This window comes from Chelonoidis abingdonii, chromosome 10 (genome assembly GCF_003597395.2).
Source record: "Chelonoidis abingdonii isolate Lonesome George chromosome 10, CheloAbing_2.0, whole genome shotgun sequence".
In the NCBI taxonomy this organism is placed as follows: Eukaryota; Metazoa; Chordata; order Testudines; family Testudinidae; genus Chelonoidis; species Chelonoidis abingdonii.
In genome coordinates this window covers 1,784,333-1,806,097 of record NC_133778.1, presented here as the reverse complement: position 1 = coordinate 1,806,097, position 21,765 = coordinate 1,784,333, and the positions used below count along the sequence as shown (strand labels likewise).

The 21,765-nt window shown below is 46.7% G+C and overlaps 1 protein-coding gene across 10 annotated transcripts in view; it reads left to right on the top strand.

Annotated features, from left to right (window-relative positions):
- HDAC4 (histone deacetylase 4) overlaps positions 1 to 21,765 on the top strand; it is a 494,934-nt gene that overhangs the window by 43,247 nt on the left and 429,922 nt on the right. For all 10 annotated transcript variants that reach the window (XM_075069863.1, XM_075069860.1, XM_075069862.1 and 7 more), the window contains exon 2: positions 9,535 to 9,784. In XM_075069863.1, coding sequence (XP_074925964.1) covers positions 9,763 to 9,784 — 22 coding nt within the window. In that variant the 5' untranslated portion in view covers positions 9,535 to 9,762. The remainder of the gene's footprint in view (positions 1 to 9,534; positions 9,785 to 21,765) is intronic.

Below are 21,765 nucleotides of genomic sequence, written 5' to 3'. Positions count from 1 at the left end.
CGTACTGGTATTTTGAAAACTCTCCAATTGCTTTTGCTTTGCTACATTCTTTATGTAGATATTTGTTATCTGATAAATTATTTCCTTTGTTTTATCTGACTAGTACATCTGTAATTGCTGTTAGTGGCTGCTGCAGTGTAACACTGAAGATTCTAATTACAAAGGAGAAAAGTCTAATTTGAATAATTTCGATACAGAAGATATATGCTAAGAAGCTACCATGTTACAGTCTGAGGCAGAGTAAGAGTGAGCATGTGAAATGTGTTTGTGTGGGAAAGCATTGTACATGGAAAGAGTTGTGTAGAATTAAAACTTTACCTCAGCTTTGGTCCAGAGAGTGCCTCTGGGAATTAAGTTTTTTCTTGTTTTTCTTAGGGCCTTTTCCAAGGACTGGAGAAATCAAAGAACTACCACTGGCTTCTGTGGGCTTTGGATCAAGCCCTTAATCCTTGGCACCTTTACAAAAAATTCCAGAAAGGCTGTTGCTTATGACGACACCTGTCATGGGGACACCTCTGTATTTAGAATTGGAGTAAAACAGTGGTGCCCAAACCTTTCCTTTCCCACTTCTCCCTACCAGTAATGGAATCTATCTGTGGCGTGCCCCTTCCTAGCCCCCCATTACTGCATGGCCAAGACTTCCTCAGCAGAGGAGGATGGACTGAAGGTGGAACTGGGGATGGAGGAGGAGGTGGGGATGAGGGAGGAGATGGGGCTACAGATGGAGCTGACCTAGGGGTGAAAGGGGAATGAGGACAAAATGGGGCTGGCGCTGCAGCTGGGGGCGAGGCCGGAGCTGTGGCCAGGTGGTGCTCCCTCTCTGCCTGCTGTGGGGACTGGTCTGAGCCTCTCCATGCACTCCATAATGTTCTGCCTCTCAGGTGCACACCCCACAGTTTGGGGACCACTTGAGTAAAAGTGTTGCACTTTTTCACAAAGGCCACTGTACAGTGTCGGATGGAAATAACTTAGCCAAAAGTCACCTAGCAGTGAAAGGTTCTATATCCTGTTACTAGTTGCTGTAGATGTCTAGTCTTTCTTCCTCCTTTAATGACTGCCTTCCACAAACCTTGGTGGTTATACAAGGCTGAGGTACAAGTTGTCTTTAATTTGTATGGTTTAAGGCTTGTGTAACAAAGGCCGTACGTTGAGCACAGAAGTAAATTTGAAACGATTGCAGTCTGTAGCAGACAGGTGTAATATGCACCATGCATGCTATACTGGGTAGTCATACTATGCATTCTGTACTTAACTGAAGTTTGTAAAATGACATTTTGTTTAACCCTGAGTGTTGTAATCATCCCATCTTTTAGTGTCCAAGGCATGGACATCAGGCAAGGTCCCAATCTGAAATGAGGTCACTACTGCTCTACGGACATCCTGAAGCAACCCCATTTTCTTTGTTTTAATTCAGTCTTAGCACGTCACCAGTAAATTAAGTTTTTTTTTTTTTTGTCTTGAGTGAAATTCTATAGCTATTTAAACTCTTTAAAATAATAGCACTTCTCTTTACAAACCTCTGTCATAACCTTAACTACTGGTTAGTTCAAATATGTAGCTATAACTAATGCCGTGACACAGCTGTGGTGTGGGTAGAGGGAAGGAAGAGATACGCAGATTGTCAAAACATACTCATATGTTTAAACAGCATAGGATTCTTGGATTCTAATGAATTAACTCAGTTCAGTATAGAAAGCTTTGTCTGCTTTCCTGGCCACAAAATGTGTAGAAACATATCTGGAAAACTGTCTTGCTGAATACAACCTTCTCCTGTCCATATATAAACCTGTACCCATTGTTGGCTAGTTGGCTGACCAGGGAGAAAAGTGGTCTGGGGAAAGTGTGTGTGTAAAAATACTCTAGAACAGTAAAAAGTGCTCTGAAAATCTAGTTATAGAGGGAGAAAAGTGATAAGGAAAAAGACTAGGCTTCTGAAATGAAATTTAGGACTGTTTAACAGATGTTCTCCAATAACTATCATCATGCTCCTGGAAACAAATGCTTGCTTCCTTTTTCCCTTAGGGACCGTAGGTCAGCTGGTGATAGTCTTGAGCGCAGTGAATTTGAGCCATTCTCGCCCCGCCCCCCCTGCCTTTGGTACACCTCCAGAATCAGGGGCTAGGGAAGCAGAGTAGATCATCTCTGTGCATGTCAGAGGATCCCCATGTTGGAGCTATCCACTTGTGGATTGCTTTCTGCTCTTTGTGGCACATGGTTGTTCTAAAGATCAGATACCACTGCCTTAGAATCTTTGGATACTGCAACTTACTTTTTGACTAAAGAAGCCTTTCTTGCCAGCAGATCAAGGAACGTGATCATTCCCCTCTATTTGGCATTGATGAGGCCTCATCTGGAGTACTGTGTCCAGTTTTGGGCCCCATACTACAAGAAAGATGTGGAAAAATTGGAAAGAGTCCAGCGGAGGGCAGCAAAAATGATTAGGGGGCTGGAGCACATGACTTATGAGGAGAAGCTAAGGGAACCGGGATTGTTTAGTCTGCAGAAGAGAAGAATGAGGGGATTTGATAGCTGCTTTCAGCTATCTGAAAGGGCAGGGCCGGTGCAAGGATATTTTGCACCCTAGGCGAAACTTCCATCTTGTGCCCCCCCCCCCCCAAATCAGACATTATACACAATACACGGTCACAGAGTAACATGTTATAATTTAGAATTTGTTTCTGTGCTTTAAGTTTAGCAAAATTAGAAACAAGTTCCTCCAAGTCAATGCTGTGAGCAATGTCATGTTCTAGTAACAAGGTAGATAGCCCAACAAGTCTTTGTTGCAACATTGATGTTCGCATGTATGTTTTTATCAACTTGAGCTTCGAGAAGCTTCGCTCACCACTGGCCACAGAAACTGGGAGAGTCAAGAGGATGTGAAGAACAATAACTGTGTTAGGGATACTATCTGTCAGCTGGAGGTCAGGGCTGTAGGGAGGATGGAGTTGGGGTTTCCAGCTCAGAGCTGGGGGTCAGGGCTGTGGGGGGGGATGGGGTCAGGGAGTTTCCAGCTCAGAGGGTCAGGGCTGTGGAGGGGGGATGGGGTCGGGGTTTCCAGCTCAGAGGGACTGGGCTCGGAGCTGGGGGTCAGGGCTGTGGAGGGGATGGGGTCAGGGGGGTGCCTGGGGGCACTGGGGCAGCTCAGCTCTGCCGGCTACTGTTCTCTCCAACCATCCAGGCACAAGGGGAGCAGGAGCAGGGACCAGCCAAGGACCAAGGGGGCAGGAGCACAGGCACCTGAGGCCAAGCTGTGGGGAAGCACTTGCTTACCTTGCCCAATGCATGAGCATCGGGGTCCTCTTTCTTCCTCCGCCCCACCAGACCACCGCTGAGGCTCTTTTCTTCTCCATGCCCCTCGCTGGGGCTGACGTGGAGGCTGAGCTGGGGGCAGCCCCCACTTTCCTCCAGAAGCCCTGGTGTCGCGCTGCCCTCGCAGGGCTCCTGCCACGTGCCCTAAGCAGAGCTGCGCAGTTCTGCCCAGCTGCTAGCGCCCCCGCCGGCAACAAGAAAAATGGCATAGGCTGGAGCCCCTGCTCTGGGAGGGAGAGGGATTCTGAGCCTCTGCCGGCAGCCCAGGGATTCCTCTGGGTCAGCGTGCTGTGGGCAGCCCGAACCTCTGGGCTGCTGCGGTGGTGCAGTGACCTGGGGGGGCGGGGGCCTGGGCTGCTGATTGCTCAACCATTTAAAAAAAAATTGGGGGGGCACTGCTTTTTGGCGCCCCCAAATCTTGGCGCCCTAGGCAACCGCCTAGTCTGCGTAAATGGTTGCACCGGCCCTGTGAAAGGGGATTCCAGAGAGGATGGATCTAGACTGTTCTCAGTGGTAGCAGATGACAGAACAAGGAGTAATGGTCTCAAGTTGCAGTGAGGGAGGTTTATGTTGGATATTAGGAAAAACTTTTTCACTAGGAGGGTGGTGAAGCACTGGAATGGGTTCCCTAGGGAGGCAGTGGAATCTCCTTCCTTAGAGGTTTTTAGCCCTGACTGGGATGATTTAGTTGGGGATTGGTCCTGCTTTGAGCAGGGGGTTGGACTAGATGACTTCCTGAGGTCACTTCCAACCCTGATATTCTATGAGTCTTGTGGCAATTATTTTTTTTCTGATCAATCAGAGATCTGAATACTCTAAATCAATCAAAACCCTTCTTAAAATTCCATCCTGACAAATTGGCACTATGGAGAACTCTAGAGTTTCTTTTCAAAAGTGTTTCTCCTTACCATTGGAATCAGGATATGATTCATAGGATCGTTCTCTACTCATCCTGTGGAAATAAGACTGCATCACTTAGGTCTAGTCTACAAGGCAAACTATTGCATGGCATGCCAAAGTATGATTTTACAGCGCTCTAGCTTGCCATGCACTAACTTATCCTGTGGACCCTACTACGGTGCACTAAAAATCCCCTAGTGTACTTTCACATATTGCTCTTGGAAATGGTAGTATGCCACAGTGCACTACGGAATTTTTAATGCACTGTAGCAGGGTCCACACAGTGAGTTGGTAAACTTGATTGCCCCCCTTGCTTGCTGTGAGTTAACTCGACGTGTAGGCAAGTGCTTGTGTCTGTGGAAATATCAAATCCTACCCATACATTACTGTTTTCTTCAAGAAGTCAGCTCTCTTATTCATGTTTTAAGCTGTCAGGAGTAAAGGTTTAGAGACTTTAGCTGCAACAGTTGTTGTTGAGTCCTAGGGGAAGGCTGAGGATATTCTCCTCTTGAGTTTGAGAGCACATTCCATAAGATTCCTTAAGATCCGTTTTTGGTGCTTGGAAAAAAAGGAATATTGTACTACTGTTTGGACTGCTTTTTAACATCTAAATTGCTCATTCTAGACTAATGGATTGACTATGGCCTGGTCTACACTGGGGTGGGAGGGGATCGACTTAAGATAAACAATTTCAGCTATGAGAATAGCGTAACTGAAGTCGACGTATTTTAGGTTGACTTAACCTCGTGTCCTCACGGTGCAGGGTCCACTGCTGCCTGTCCCCTGTCAACCCCGCTTCCGCCTCTCACTGCAGTGGAGTACAGGAGTTGACGGCAGAGCGATCGGGGATCGATTTATCATGTCTACACTAGATGTGATAAATTGATCCCCAATAGATCGATCTCTACCTGCCAATCCGATACGGCAGGCAGTGTAGACGTACCCTATGAAAGAAAGTAGTTAATACTTCCTTACCTATAAATGTCGTCCTATGGCAGGAAATCTGTTTCTTGGCCTTGTAATATGTTAGAAAAATGCCAGTATTTAGTTTTTTATAAGACAAAGTCTGTTGGATCTTTGATGCATTTACCAATTTTTAGATAGGATGAGTTGTTTGGTTCCAAGACTTCCCATCAGTGAGCTGCCTCAGTGTAGATGACCATGGTCCACGCAACTGTCCATACCAGCCTAAAGGATTTCCTCTTATATGAGAGAGTGTTGCATACTGTGCTATTATAAGGGCCTGCTTTCTAACCCACAGATGCTTCTCATAGACAACCTCCTAATAACACACTTTCTAATTTGTCAAGTAATGGTTCTGTACTTTAGTGGCTTGCTTTTGGTTTCATATTGTGCTTTGAGAAAGTTGTGGTTCTTAAAGCAAATTAATCCTGTTTAAAAGGCAAATAATACTGAAGAGTGAAATAATTCAGTAAAAATCTCTTGATAAGTCTGCCATCCGAGGCTAAGGCAAAGCCCAACCCAAGTTTCTGCTGTCTAAAAGGTAAAATTGTAAGAGTCATTGTAGCACAGCCTCCCTCCTTAATCTGCACAGACCCAGGAGAACTCCTCTGTGCTTTAGCTCTTTTTGCTCTGTTACTGAAACAAGCCTTTGCTATGCTTCCTATTGCTTTAACAATGTTGCAGAACAAGAAACTGACGACATCATTAGGCAGGAGTGATTGTTTCCTTTTAAAACAAAAATTTAACCTTTAATAAGAATCTAAATTAAAACTTCTAGTGCCCTCCAAAAACCCCTACATTTGTGTGTGTGTACAACCTTAGAGAGAGAAAATATATATAAACTGCTGTGTGAAATCTGGAACCTAACACAGCAAAATACAAGGTGGAACAGATTATTTAGCATAAGTAGTTAACTGTCTGTTCCACCTTGTATTTTGCTGTGACACTCTGCGTATATTTCCCAGACCTGAAGAAGAGCTCTGTATAAGCTAAAAAGCTTCTCTCACCAATGGAGATTGGACTAATAAAAGAGAGTAGTTCACCCACTTTTTCTCTATAATCCTGGGACCAACATGGCTACAGGAACACTGCATACTGGAGGTAACATGGCCTGTGTCTACCATCACCCTGCTCGCTCCAGTTGTAGCTTGTACTACTGTTGTCTACCATCAACCTACATGTTAGCTCCTGGGGGAGAATGGAATACTGACTGGGATCTTGGGTCGCTATCACACTTCCAATAAATAGTTAGATTTATGCCAGACTGGCTGTCTGAGCTATCCAAAGCAACTGTATAGTAATATTGTATGAGCTGCCTGTGTGTGACTGGTGCTCCACTCACCAAAAGGATGGTGGTGCTTCTTGTCCGTTCTGGGGGGTAACTGTCCAGATCAGTGCCTCCTCCCAAAGTTGTATGCTGTCTCTCTCTACCTTTCTGGGTCTGCGGCCCTTCTCTTGCTCCATGACCTGTTGCTGCCTTTTCATGACTGAGCCCTCCAGCCAGGTCACCAAATGGTTTCCCCTTTGAGGGTTGGAAAGTCTCTTCTAAATAGACTCAGGTAGTCTTCCTATTTACTTCCTCATAGTGACACTCCCTCACTGGCTGGCAGGGAACTGAGACCTACCCTCTACTCCAGGTTCTGGCTCAGGGACCCTCTAGCTAGCAGTCAAGGTCAGTTCCCTTCTAGACCTTACTGCCTTTCCCTAAGCCAGGGGTGGCCAACCTGAGCCTGAGAAGGAGCCAGAATTTATCAGTGTACATTGCCAAAGAGCCATAGTAATATGTCAGCAGCCCCCCCATCAGCTCACCCCCCCACCTCCGCTCCCAGTGATCTCGCCTACCGATCAGCACCTACCCCTCCCTTCCGATCAGCTGTTTCATGGTGTGCAGGAGGCTCTAGGGGCGAGCAGGGAGGAGTGAGGGCACTGCAGGCTCAGGGGAGGGGGCAGGAAGGGGTGGAGTCAGGGCAGGGCCTGGGGCAGAGCCAGGGGTTAAGCAGTGAGCACACCCTGGCATAATGGAAAGTTGGCACCTGTAGCTCCAGCCCTGGAGTCAGTGCCTGTACAAGGAGCCACAGGTTGGCCACTCTTGCCCTAAGCCCTGTCCTACCTTCCTGGCTCCCCCTGGGTATGTCGGTCCAAATGCACATCCCTTCTCCCAGGGAGTGATGGTAGATTTTCCTGGCAGCCCCCCTTGTGCTCCCAATTTCCTGTCTCTCTAGCCCTAACCAGCTCCCTTCTTCTCAGCTGGGCCCCCTCACTCAGTCAGGGGCTTACTTGGCCACCTGATTCCCCACAACTGTGACCTGTTGGATTAATTAGCCCCTTCTCAATCTGCATAAACCCTTTCAGGGTAAGTGTGGAGCGAATATCCCATTACAGTGTCCCAAGAGAAGTTTTTTTTAATCAGTAAAACTTCTGAGTGTGAAAATTTCCACAAGAATATGTAACTGTGTAGGATATCGGAGGGGTAGCCGTGTTAGTCTGGATCTGTAAAAAGTGACAGAATCCTGTCGCATCTTATAGGCTAAGAGAAGTATTGGAGCATAAGCTTTCATGGGTGAATACCCACATGAGTCTGATGAAGTGGGTATTCACTCAGCTTCGCGGGAGCCCCTGTGGGATGGGACCGTAGGCAGTTGCCCTGCTTGCCACACCCAAATGCTGACTCTGGACTTGCAACCCCCCCAAAACCTATGCTGTGACACCCTCTGGGGGTCGCAACCCCCAGGCTGAGAAACACTGAACTAGACAAATGTCTAGATGAGTTGATGTACCCCCAGAAGACCTCTGTGTACCCTCAGTGGTACGTGTACCCCTGTTTGAGAACCACTGGATTAGAGTGTGGGCCAGAAATTGCATTTGTCAAGGTATTTCATGCCCTCTAATTCATAAAAAGAAAAATAATCCAAAATACATTCAAAATGGACATAGAAACTTGGTAGGAGCTGACGGTGCGACATCTCAGGGGTGCAGAAGAATAGCAAATTAGAGACTTGTTAATGCAATGTAACAGTAAAGGTCAGCCTTTTAGAGCACACGTGTTGAGGCATTATATTGCAAAGCAGGAATGTTCGTTAATAGGGCAGGAACTATTTGGAATAGCGTCTTCAGTTCTGGCCACCTCATTATCAGAAAGAAGTAACAAAATGACAACGATTGCAGGGAGTAAAGAGATTGATACATGTGCATAAAAATTAAAATAATGACGGTTTAGTTTGACCAAAGGGTTTGTCTAAACATAATCTAAACCATTTAACTATACAGGTATAGGTAAGGTGAGACAACCTCCTTAATGTAGATAGTTATACCTATATAAAGATGTTTGTATCTGGAAGAGGAATAAGCTATACCAATATAAGGCACCTTTATACCAGAATAACTGCATCCATATTAGGTCTTGTACTGGTACAAAATAGGCCTGCTCTTTACACAGGTATGTCTATCTAATGACAGCTATCTAAAAAATGCTTGAAAGGTGTAATATGAAAAATAATGAATGTCTTTGGGTGATACAGTGGGTTATAACTAGGATAAATAGATGCATAGGATAAATAGAAATAAAATATGAAAAGGAAAAACTCAGGCTAAATATCAGGACTCAGTTTCTCGCAGCAAGATTTCCCTGTGGAAATCTTTCAGGCTGCATGTTAGAAGCACCATCTGTGGAGCATTTTAAGACTGGACATACTTGTTAGACCATATATTTCAGGGGGCAAAGTTTCATTTTGAGAGTGTATACCATATAAGATAATAGCTCTTCATCAAATGTATGACCCAGCAGAAGATTGAAAACTGATTTTTTTTGCCAATTTTACTTTCCCCTTTATAAAAACATTAGCTGTTATTGCGTTATTCCTATTTTTCATGCCTGAAGATTTTTCCCCATAATTTGGCATAGGGGACTATGGTGACCTGCCATTTAGAAATCTTTTTTTGGATTTCTGTTGAGGCAATGAGAACAGATGGATGAAGAGCAGTTAATACTCGTACATATGGCTGAGTGTGGCTGTTGAAATATGGAAACTCTTGGAAATGAAGTGATTTCCTGCAGTACTGTTGAAATATCAGATTAATTAAAAAATAAACAAACTTTTGTTTAAAATATGTGTATTGAAAGGCTTTCTTACTATGGTTCATATTTATTTGCATTTTTCCTGTACGGTAATTACAAAACTTCTAAATAAAGACCACCTCTACACATTTTGAAGTCTCTCTTTTGAGGAACATATGTATGTTTACCTTTAAATGATACCTCAATTTAAAAATTATCCCAAAGAAACCAATGTGTTGTTTATTGTATAACTTCTGCAGTTGTAAGAAACCTACTTTTCTAATATTATCTTTTTCTTATAATTACAGGTTCACATTCTGAAAACCATTTGAAGATATTCTGCCATCCTATTGGATTACTTCATTTACAGCACAGAATGTTGTTCTACCCTGGATTTAATTTGGTGTTTATGAATTAATCCCCCTTCTCTGTATGTCTATGTATTGGTGAAGCATTGGAGCTCTGCAGGGCTGCTGTTGATTGTGTGGAAACTGATCCATTTTGAATCCCCTCCAAAGGACTAGACACTGCTAGCAATGAGCTCCCAAAGCCATCCAGGTAAGGGGAAATTTTTCCTTCAGTATAGGAACAAAATAATTAGAGCTGGCAAAAGAAAAACAATGTGTTTTGCTGATTGCAAGTGGATTTTTTTTGTGTGTTGAAAATTTTCACATTTTGTGCTGAATGAACAATTTGAGGGGGAGGGGGGGTTACAAAAGGTTTTTATTTTCCAACTTCTCTGCATGAGCATATTTCATCTGAAAATTAAACTTGCAATAAAACTGGAGATTTTGATTGCATCCATATTAAATCTCACTCAAGAATGTGGGGAATTATTTTTTCCTCTTACGCTTCTGTCTGTCAAATTATGTATCATTAAACCTTTTAGCTTTTTCTCTGAGGAACTCCCTTTTGCTCACATTTAATTCTTTTTAGAATTAAATACATTATACTGTACTCTATGTATGTAAATGGGTTGTAGTTTCCATGGGATTGTGGTTCTGTTGGTGCTTCTCTTATCAATTATTTAACAAGTGAACTAGGTGACTTAACACCCTCTCTCCCCTTTAATGAGCAAAAATGCTTCTGTTAGAAGTTAACTGCCAAAATATCTTTGAACTTTGTAACACTGGTGTATTTTTGTTAACAGCACTATGGTTAAATAATAATTTTCATATAAAACTACATATTACCATTTTCTGCAGAAAAACTTGTAGGTATCCTGAGCCTATTCAACAATTTATAGCTTACATTTTACTGTTGACTTTCTGTATTCGGCAAATCCCAGTTAACTTTTGTGTTAGGAAGACAAGTGTTTTTAATACAGTTTAAACTGGCTAGTGGCTCAAATAGCTCTCTGAAACTTTGTCCTTGGATAGATATAGATGAAATATACTTGCACTTTTCCAACATCGTGCGTAGTCTGTAATAGGTTTAAAATAAATAGGGGAATCTTGATGTTCCAAAGGGATATGTTTCAGCTAAGGAAAAAGGATGACTCTCTGCCATTTTTTGAATTTGGGTAGGGAATCTAGTCTGATCAGTTCTGCTTTCAAGGTTGTTCTGCACTAACAGAATGTTTTGTTAATCTTCCATTCTCAGAATTGGAAAGGAACCCCCGAAATATGGCATTTCAATTTACATTGTATTTTATAACTTTCCTTTTTTTATTTTTTTGTTTATTTGTTGCAAAACCTTGATTTTAGGCCTAAATTACTTGGCATAGTATTCTTTTAAATGTTTCTGATGCTGGTCATAGAGCTAAGGAAGTCAGGTGGGAGATACTAGGTGGTGGTTTCCTCAGTAATACTGAGAATCATCTCCATTGATTTAGGAGCCTAAATCAGGCAGGAAGGGCCTAAAATTAGGTTCCTATCTTTGGAAATCTTGGCCCAGAACCGAATAAGAGATTAGCAGGTAACTGGAAGAAGCAGTTTCTTTATTTTAGCTCTTGAAGTTTGCACTTGGCATTGTGCAGTGTGGAGACTAGATATAGGTCTTTTTAGAAACAAATTTTGTGTTGGAATATTTGCATGACAAAACTGAAATTGCACAAATGACTCCAGTTTGAGTAGTTGCTGTGTGATGAACTGTATTCCAAACTAATGGATAGTTATATTTTCTCTCTCTCTTGAAGCAGGAATAAGAGTTCTGTGGCTATTGGGCTTTCCCACATCAGTGGGATGCTGTGGAACATTTCTCAGAGAACCTCCGTAAAAAGAACACCACCTTAGTAAATGCCTTTTATTCCTGGAGCAACTTACTGGTGATATTACGGGAGGGGATGAATCTCCTTTAGTCATGCTGCTACCAGAAGTCTTGATGAGGTGGAGTAGCAGCACAGGTGCTTATTGCTTCTGACTTCTCCATCTCTTGCCAGAGCTCATCCGAATTCTGCTGCTGTTAGAGATGTTGGTATCTAGAGCCTTATCTTCATCAATTTTTATAGGTAGTTGCTACTTCTGGCTCCGCCACTTACTGATAACACAGCAAAGAATCCTCTCCTAGGAGGAGGGGCATTTGGAAACCTCTAAAAGCGAAGTTAAGACCAGTTTTGATTTGTATTTGTTTTATTATGACTTTCACTCTCAGTCACCAAACAAATAATTCTAGCACAGTTTATCCTGAAATGCTTTTCTTGTATGCCTAATTGAGTCCCACTCATGCTCCCACTCACCTGCTTGTATGTTACTTTAAACTGTTTTGGCACTTGTCATCTGAATGCTTGAGAGTTAAAAGATCTGTTAAAGATTTATTTATTTTTTTAAAAATCAGCACTTGAAAATTCTATGAATGTTTGGAGTAATGACCAAACTTGGTCATTCCAAACATGGAATATGTATTGCAAATTAAGTATTTGGTACATAAGTGGAATTGTATATAGAGTGCAATTACTGACGTGAGTGAGAGTGCCTTAGGAAACATGGGGCACACTGATACAGTTGAAACCCTCATCTCTGCTGGCATGATTCTAGTTTCATCTGGCTCCTTTTTCTTTCAGTGTAGGGTATTTAGGGAAATAAAGAGAATCCGCAGTGTGAGGGAGAATGACCTTGCCATTATGTTTGTGTAGGGTGATGTTCAGTAAATGCTTTATACAGCTCTTAGAAGGGACCATTTAATCTTGAGCCTTGGATCCTATCATGTTACCTTAATACCTGTCAAGAATGAAATTTTGACTTCAGTCAAGTGTTAGTTTGCCTCATTTTTAATCCTGACCTTTTATTTTGACTAGAGATGCAACTATCTTGCCAAGTGTTGAGCTAGACTTCTGTGGTGAATCATGTCTTATTTTCCTCTGGTTTACACTAGGATATTGTTACTACCTATTTCTTTTAAAACGTGGTCTGTAATGTGAGGTAGAAATGTATTCTTCTGGGACAATTCTTCTGAACCTTGCCAAAGCCAGCTTCTAGGTAGTTGATGTTTGGGCTGATACCTGTTTTGCTTATATTGCTCCAAATAATTTTTACTAATGATGTGCACAGCCTAAGGGAAGGCTCTGGCTCAACTTGAGCTGATGTTGAAAACTTGGTTTTTGCTAAACATGAAGTGACAGATGGTTTTCCCTTCGTCCTCCCTCCCCAAACAGGGCTATAATAAGATTGTAGTACAGATGAATCAAAAAACTTTGTTTGAAAAGGCGGTATATGTTGGAGAGTGAAAATACTTTGAAGATCATTCATCAAACATGCATGGTCTACTGAGGACCATAGCACCATCCAGAGTGACTACAGTGAATGGTGTCATGCCAGGCATTTGTGTAGTGAAGTACCCAAATCTGGCTCAGTCCTGCAAATCCATGAATCTCTGGGGCAGTCCTGTGGGTGGTACCAGGTAGGGCCAAGGCTTGCACCTCTTCACGTGTTGGAGAGTTTGGGAGCACAGTGTGCTGTGACGTTTGTCCATCCTGGAGACATGACTGAAGAGTACGCAATGCTGCTTTTCAATATAATGAGCAGCTAAAGGAATGCCAGTTCTGAGATTAACATGCACATAAAGTCAAACCACTACATTCTCAGGATTTGGCACTGGCAGCACATATGGAATGCCTCTTGCCACTCCAACTAAGAGGGTCCAGGTTTCTGACCCATGTAGCAATACAGGTAGTATACTAGTTTGATATATCCTGAACTTTGTTTCAGTGCAAAGATGTTTTTGCATCCATATGCAAGACATGGACTTCATGCAGGAGGTTGCAAGGCCTCTTCATCAAAAAAATGTCTGGTTTGTGACCATTTGAACTCTACAGCCTGGATAGAAGAACGACTCAGTGTTCTCCACAGTACTTGGCTCCACCTGCACTTGGGGTTCTAGTGGCCTAGCCCCCATGTTCTAGATCTTGATCTTCTGCCATGAGATGTTCAACTCCATACCGTGGGTGCTGTCTTGGAGACCTTGGAAAGAGGGGCTGAAATTTTGACTTCTCTAAAACAAAGCAGCATCACTGGTATAGTCTTGGCTATAAACTTGCCTTGACCAACCTTGATTCTGATATTTGGAGTGGCAAGTCCTGATATCCAGACAATAGCTTGACAGAGTAGTGCCAGGGTGAGACTGCATCCCTGATGCACAACCTCAGGCGTATATAAAATGTGGTGAAAACCATGAACCAACTCTCGCTCTCATGCCGGTACTGATATGAAGAGAGAGCATCAGATTTAGTGCATTGGCTGGATGCAAAATAATTGGAATAACTACTCCTTCAATTGCTGGATTATACAAATTCCATGCTAGAGTACAGTAATTAGCTTATGTTTTTTGAGGGCTCATAGATATTGTGACCAATTCCTGCACTATTCAGTTTTGTTGGAGGAAAATATTGTGCTGCTTATTCTCATGTTCTGGAAAAAAATAGTTGGAGTAGGAAGAATTATATAATACTGGAATAGATCATATTGAGATTATTGTGAAGTTTAACTGAGAAAATTAGGCTAATCAAGATAACATTTAGGGTCATAAAGATTAAAGTGAGCAAAGGCATATCTAATTTCACATCTAATGACATGTCACATGCCCTGTAGTTTAAGCTTTTCTTCATGTAATAAACAGCTTTTTTTAGAATCCAACATATTTAGTGATTATTTTGTAACATGTTGCTATGTTAATGGAAAAGACTATTTAAATCTTTCTTTCTTCCCTTTCTGTATTTCTGCCTGCCTTCCTTCCATCCATGCTTCCTTCCTATGGGTATTTGACCAACTGTTTAAGCAGACGGGTTAGACTCGACCTCATTATCGTGTATTTACTCCTTAGTGTTACTTCCAGCATTATAATTTGGCTTGTACCACTATTGTCCATATACTTCCCAAGACACTGAAGCATAATTTCTAAGCTATGGCTAGTGAGTCTGGCTTCCACTCTTGTAGCAAACTGGGCTTTATCACCTATGCTTGCTTAACTTTGATTTTTTTTTTTAATTCTTCTAATTTTTTTTCTTAATGGAAGTGGAATTGTGAGTATTTAGTCATCTTGTATCAAATGAAAAGTCTTAGAAAGGTGCTTTGACTTTATCCTTCCATGGGGCTCCTTAGTTCCAGTAAGACTTGTTGTAGCATGAAAATAGGTTACAACAGATTTGGTTGCAAATACTTGGTTGCAGGAGAATGTGTTGTTGGTGACAACTGTAGTGAACTTTGGTCTCGTGACAAAAAGATGACTTGCAGCTGCTCAGTATGTGCAAACTTAAATTAGAAATGCAAGAATATTTGGAAATCCCACTTTCTTATTTGCTCTCCAGCAAATCCCTTTATTTGGGATGGTGACATTTCTTCCACACTTTTAGATATTCATGAAATGCAGAATCTTCAAGTCTGAGCTTGGAAAGGAAAGTAAGTGAAAGAAACTGTTCAGATATTTTACTTGAAAATAATACATCCATAATTCTACATATCTGTCCTGCTAACAATCTATTGACTATTTATTTTACTAAAGGCTTTTAGCTGGCATTATAAGAATGATTCATTGGAACTCTACTTTTTAGGTAAACAAGAATATATAATGTAAGACTTTTTTTAGATAGCTTGTTTCCTTATGTGGGGGCTGTTTATCTTACTGTCCTGTGTAGTTTTCATCACTGTAATGCAGCGGTTCTCAAACTTCATTGCACCGCGACCCCCTTCTTACAACAAATGTACTGCGTGACTGGGGGCGGGGGGTGCGGGACCACACAGGACGGCGGCAGCACAGAGCCTTATCCCGAGCCCTGTCTTCCCGTGTAGAGTAGACGGGGACGGGGTCTGAGCCTGTCATAAACAGATAGCTAAGGGTTAGTGTCTTTCACCTGGAAAGGGTTAACAAACAACACCTGGCCAGAGGACCAATCAGGAAACAAGATTCTTTCAAATCTCAAGGGAGGGAAGCCTTTGTTTGTAGTTTGGGGTTTTTGCTTTGTGCTCTCTAGGGTCTGAGAGAGACCAGACGTTACTATAGGGCCCTCTCAATTCTGTTCAAATAGTTAGTCAAAACAAGGCGGTTTAGCTTTTTTTATTGTATTTTCTTACTCTATTTGCAGTTTGGATCTCGCTGGTTAACTTTTAATATTGTAAGTTGCTCGGAATATTTGATTTGTACTGGTACAGGGAGGTAAAGTTCCTTCTGTGTCTATAGATAGGACCTGTAATATTTGTAAATCTTGAAGTTACAGAGATAACTTCTTTACTTCTTCTTCGAGTGATTGCTCAATATCCATATCGAGTTAGTGTGTGTGGGCCGCGTGCACGTTCGTTGGAGAACATATTTAACTAGCAACAACTCGGCGGGTCGGCTGGGCGCCCCTGGAGTGGGCCGCCATGGCGCCGAATATATACCCCAGCCGACCCGGCCACCCTTCAGTTCCTTCTTACTGCTCGTGTCGGTCATTGGAACAGTGGAGTGCGGCGTAGCTGACGTCCACCTTCCCTAGCTACTCGTAGTTCCTATTCTCGTTTTTCTATCCATAGTTGTACTTGATTGTTCTTATATAGTTAGATTAGTTATAGCTCATAGTTGTAGTTGTCAGTTTTAAGTGTCAGCGGGGTTTGGGGGGTAGCCCCTTCCCCGCACCCGGTGCCGGAGCTCATGCCTGGCTCACTGGGTTTCAAGCAATGTGCGGCCTGCCAGAGGCCGATGCCGACAGGAGATTCCCACGACTCCTGCTTGAAGTGCCTCGGGGAATCGCACTTATCCTCTAAGTGCCCAATTTGCAAGGCTTTCAAGCCACTAACCAAAAAGGAGCGGGACATTAGGTTAAGGCAGCTCCGAATGAAAGCAGCACTGGCGCCCTCACCTTCGGCACCGAGCACGAGCCAGCAGGTGAGCAAGACTACCCCTATGGCACCGGGCACCGTCGGTACGCCTAAGGACTCCCGGCACCGGCCACCGCCGGCACCGAAGTCAACTCCGCGCCGCTCCCTCTCCCCGAGGTTGAAGACGGTGAAGGCTCAGACGGGCTCGACAACACCCGCGTCGCAGCCAGAGACTGCGCCTAGGTCGGACCGCCCGGGACTAGCACCTGCTGCGGCACTGCCTAAGCCGGCACCGTTGACTCCAGCCCCGCGAGGGCCGTTGAGTCCGGCGTCTGGCGGCTCCCCGGCGCCTGCTGTGGTAGAGCTCACTTTGCCGTCGACTCCGGAGATGTTCTCTGCGGCGAGAGACTTGATCGCCATGACTGATTGGGCACCGCCCTTAACCCCGGCACCGCCGGTGTGGGTACCACCTTCCATGGGCAAGCTGACCCTGGCCAGACTGTCTGTCAGCGTGGCGGAGTGGCACCGCACAAGGTCACGATCCCGCAGACGCTTCAGATCGAGGCACCGCTCCCGCTCTCGGCACCGCTCCCGATCCCGGCACCAGTCATCTCCCCGGCACCGGTCAGTCTCACGGCACCGGTCGGTCTCTCGTTCCTCATCCCGCTACTCCCGGTACCGCTCTAGCTCCCGGCACCGTCCCAGGCACCATTCCTCCCGGAGCAGATCACGCCACAGGAACTCGAGATCTCAGTCGACCTCCTGGGGCCGGGCCGGTTGCAGATCCCGGTCTCGCTCTCGGTACCGCTCTGCGTACCGGCACCAGTCCCCACATTCCCAGGGTGCCAAATCAGTTGGCACTTCAGCTCCCGGGTTTTCTGCTCCTCCATGACCGTCCAGACAGACGTCCGTCTCCTGCCAGGCGGACAGCTACTACGACCGTGACATGGAGGTGCCCACGGGGGTCTTTCAGGACACACGTCCTCAGGACGTCAGGCCTCAACGGTGGTCCTTTTGGACACCCTGGGCGTACCATCAAGCCCAGGGTGCTCCTCTAGTCCAGGGCCGCTCTGCTGCCTCAGAGCATCAGGCACCAGAGGCCACCATCTCCCGCCCCTTCCTGCGATTTGAGTCGGAAGAGCACGTGGCCCATCCTCCGGACTCCCCAGGGCAGCTGGAGCAGGAACCACCCCAGGAGCATGGGGCTATCCAGGACCCCCTCATTCCAGGGGTATCATCCTCCTCCTCCCCGGACGAGGCTGTGGCGGGGACCTCATCTTCAGGGCCTCAGCCGATAGACCTAAGGGCCCATCAGGACCTCCTTCGAAGGGTGGCTTTTAATATCAACCTCCTGGTGGAGGAAGTCCCGGAAGTTGAGGACCCTGTCGTGAGCATCCTGGCTGCGGATGCCCCTACCCGGGTGGTACTTCCGTTCATTAAAACTATCCAGGCCACTGCCGACACTCTCTGGCAGTCGCCAGCCTCCATTCCACCGATGGCGAAGGGAGTTGAGAGGAAGTACATGGTACCCTCTCGGGGGTATGAGTATTTGTATGTTCACCCTCCTCATTAGTTGTCCAGTCGGTCAACGAAAGGGAGCGCCATGGTCAGCAGGCGCCTGCCCCGAAGTCCAAGGAGGCTAGGCGGTTGGACCTCCTCGGACATGAAGTGTATTCAGTGGGGGACCTACAACTCCGAGTGGCCAACCAGCAGGCTCTATTGAACCGATATAATTACAACACCTGGGTGGAGCTGGGTAGGTTCACCGAACTGCTACCCCCGGACTCTCGCCAGGAATTTACAGCGTTCCTAGAGGAAGGTAAGAAAGTGGCCAGGACATCTCTTCAGGCCTTCCTAGACGCGGCCGACTCGGCAGCCAGAACTTTGGCCTCCGGCATCACCATGAGGCGTATCTCCTGGCTCCAAGTCTCTAATCTTCCCCCGGAGCTTCAGTATACTATCCAGGACTTACCCCAAGGGTTTGTTCTCGGATAAGACTGATCCTCGGTTGCAGAGCCTGAAGGACAATAGAGTCATCATGAGGTTGTTGGGCATGCATACCCCCGTGACCCAACGTAGACCCTTCAGACCCCTACCCCGCCGCCCGTATTTTCCACCACGGAACAGGCAGGACCTCAGTAGGAGGCGCGGGCGGGGTGGCCGGAGGCGCCAATCCGGCCCCCAAGGGGGCCAGAACCAAGGGCCTTCGAAGGCACCACCAGGTCCTAAGGACAACTTTTGAAGGTGCGCCCGGGGACGGCGTACCAGTCTCAAGGCAGGATCCTTTCCCCCCCTTCTCCAACTGTCTTTTCTACTTCCTCCCGGCGTGGTCCCAACTTACTTCGGACCTTTGGGTGCTACGCACCGTGAAGCAAGGTTACCACCTCCAATTTGCTTCATCCCCGCCTTCCCACCCCCAATCCCGGTCCCTCTTCAGGGACCCCTCTCATGAGCAAATCCTCTGGCAAGAGGTGCAGTCTCTCCTCGCCGCAGGAGCCATAGAGGGGGTCCCGATAGCTGAGAGGGGGAAGGGGTTTTACTCCCGCTATTTTCTCATTCCCAAATCCAAGGGAGGCCTCCGACCTATTCTAGACCTGCGGGGGCTCAACAAATGGCTGCTCAAGTTGAAATTCTGCATGGTCTCCCTGGGAACTATTATCCCGTCCTTGGATCCTGGAGACTGGTACGCCGCCCTCGACATGAAGGACGCGTACTTCCACATTGCCATCTTCCCACCGCACAGGAAGTATCTTCGATTTATGATCAACCACCAGCACTTCCAGTTCGCGGTCCTTCCCTTTGGCCTCTCCACGGCCCCGAGGGTATTTACGAAGTGCATGGCCGTCGTCGCCGCCCACCTCCGCTGGCAGCAGATACATGTATTCCAGCATCTGGACGACTGGCTCATCAAGGGGACCTCTCAGACTCAGGTCTGCCAGCACTTCAGCATAATCACGGACCTCTTCTCCGGGTTGGGCCTACTCCTCAACACTGGTCCCTACACAAAGGCTGGACTTCATAGGGGCAACCCTGGACTCCACTCACGCCAGGGCATACTTGCCCCAGGCCCGCTTCCAGACGATCGTCTCGATCATCAGGGGTCTGAAGGCCTCCCCAATCACCTCGGCTAGCACCTGCCTAGGCCTACTGGGGCATATGACAGCATATACTTATGTGACCAAGTACGCCAGGCTCCGCATGCGGCCCTTTCAAACGTGGCTCCATTCGGTCTTCCGCCCGAGCAGGGACGTCCTGGTCACGGTTCCTCTGAGCCCCCTCCGCTCCCTCAACTGGTGGCTGAATCCGTCCATGGTATGCGCAGGGATGCCGTTTCGACCTCAGCAGCCATCACTGACCTTGACGACGGATGCGTCATCCCTCAGTTGGGGGGCCCATCTAGGTCGCCTTCGTACCCAGGGCCTTTGGTCATCCCAGGAGCTTGCGCTCCATATAAATGTCCGGGAGTTGAGAGCTGTCTGCCTCGCGTGTCAGGCGTTCCAGCAACATCTTCGCGGCCGTTGTATGTCTGTATTCACGGACAACACAACGGCCATGTACTATATCAAAAGACGAGGGGACCCGCTCGTCTCCCCTGTCTAGAGGCCATTCAACTCTGGGACTTCGGTATAGCCCACCAAGTGGAGCTAGTGGCGTCCTTTCTCCCGGGGGTCCGGAACGCTCTGGCGGATTGGCTGAGCCGGTCCTTCCTCTGCCACAAATGGTCAATAAGGCCAGACGTCATCCATTCCATCTTCCAGAGGTGGGGATTTCCCCTTGTAGATCTGTTCGCCTCCCTCTCGAACAGGAAGTTCCAGGAGTTCTGCTCCTTTCAGGGTCTCTCCCCGGGATCGATCACAGACGCATTCCTCTTGCCATGGAGGCACCACCTGCTATATGCCTTCCCTCCATTCCCTCTGGTGCACAAGGTCCTGTTGAAGCTCCGCAGGGACAAACGCATCTAATTCTGATTGCGCCTGCGTGGCCCAGACAGCACTGGTGCACCACCCTGCTAGATCTGTCCATGGCCAATCCAGTTCCCCTCCTTCTCCTCCCGGACCTGATCACGCAAGACCACGGCAGGCTTCGCCACCCAAACCTGCGAGCCCTCCACCTCACGGCATGGCTCCTGCATGGCTAAACGCGGCGGAGTTATGCGGTTTCGCTCCGGTACAGCATATTCTCCTCAGTAGCATGAAGCCTTCCACCCACTCCACGTATTTAGCCAAGTGGAAACGCTTCTCATGCTGGTGCGCAACACAGGACGTTACTCCCTTGGAGGCCTCAATTCCCGCGATCCTAGACTACCTCTGGTATCTTAAGCAGCAGGGCCTGGCGACATCCTCTCTGAAGGTGCACCTGGCAGCTATATCCACTTTCCATTCAGGCGAAGACGGTCGCTCCGTGTTCTCCCACCCACTGGTCTCTCGGTTCCTTAAGGGTCTGGAGCACATCTATCCCCCCGCACGTCGCCCTGCCCCCACCTGGGATCTGAACTTAGTCCTAAACAGGCTAATGCAACAGCCCTTTGAGCCACTAGCGACTTGCTCGCTCCTGTACCTTTCGTGGAAGACAGTCTTCCTGGTGGCCATTACCTCGGCCAGGCGGGTCTCTGAGCTGAGAGCGCTCACTGTGGACCCACCGTACACTGTCTTTCATAAGACAAGGTGCAGCTGCGACCTCATCCGGCGTTCCTCCCTAAGGTAGTGTCTGCCTTCCATACCAACCAGAACATCTTCCTCTCGGTCTTCTTTCTGAAGCCCCACTCTTCTCGGAGGGAGCAGCAGCTACACTCCTTAGATGTGCGTAGAGCACTCGCTTTCTGTATTGAGAGAACGAAGCCCTTCCGCAAGTCTCCCCAGCTGTTCGTGGCAGTCGTGGAGCGGATGAAAGGTCTGCTGGTCTCCTCCCAGAGGATTTCCTCTTGGGTGACAGCCTGTGTCCGCGCGTGCTATGAGCTGGCTCATGTCCCCTTGGGACACCTCACGGCGCATTCCACCAGGGCTCAAGCTTCCTCAGCCGCCTTCCTGGCTCATGTGCCCATCCACGAGATATGCCGTGCTGCGACCTGGTCATCGGTCCACACCTTCACCTCACACTATGCGCTGGTGCAGCAATCTAGAGATGATGCAGCCTTTGGTGCAGCGGTTTTCCATGCTGCCACATCTCACTCCGACCCCTCCGCCTAGGTAAGGCTTGGGAATCACCTAACTGGAATGGATATGAGCAATCACTCGAAGAAGAAAAGACGGTTACTCACCTTTGTAACTGTTGTTCTTCGAGATGTGTTGCTCATATCCATTCCACACCTTCTCC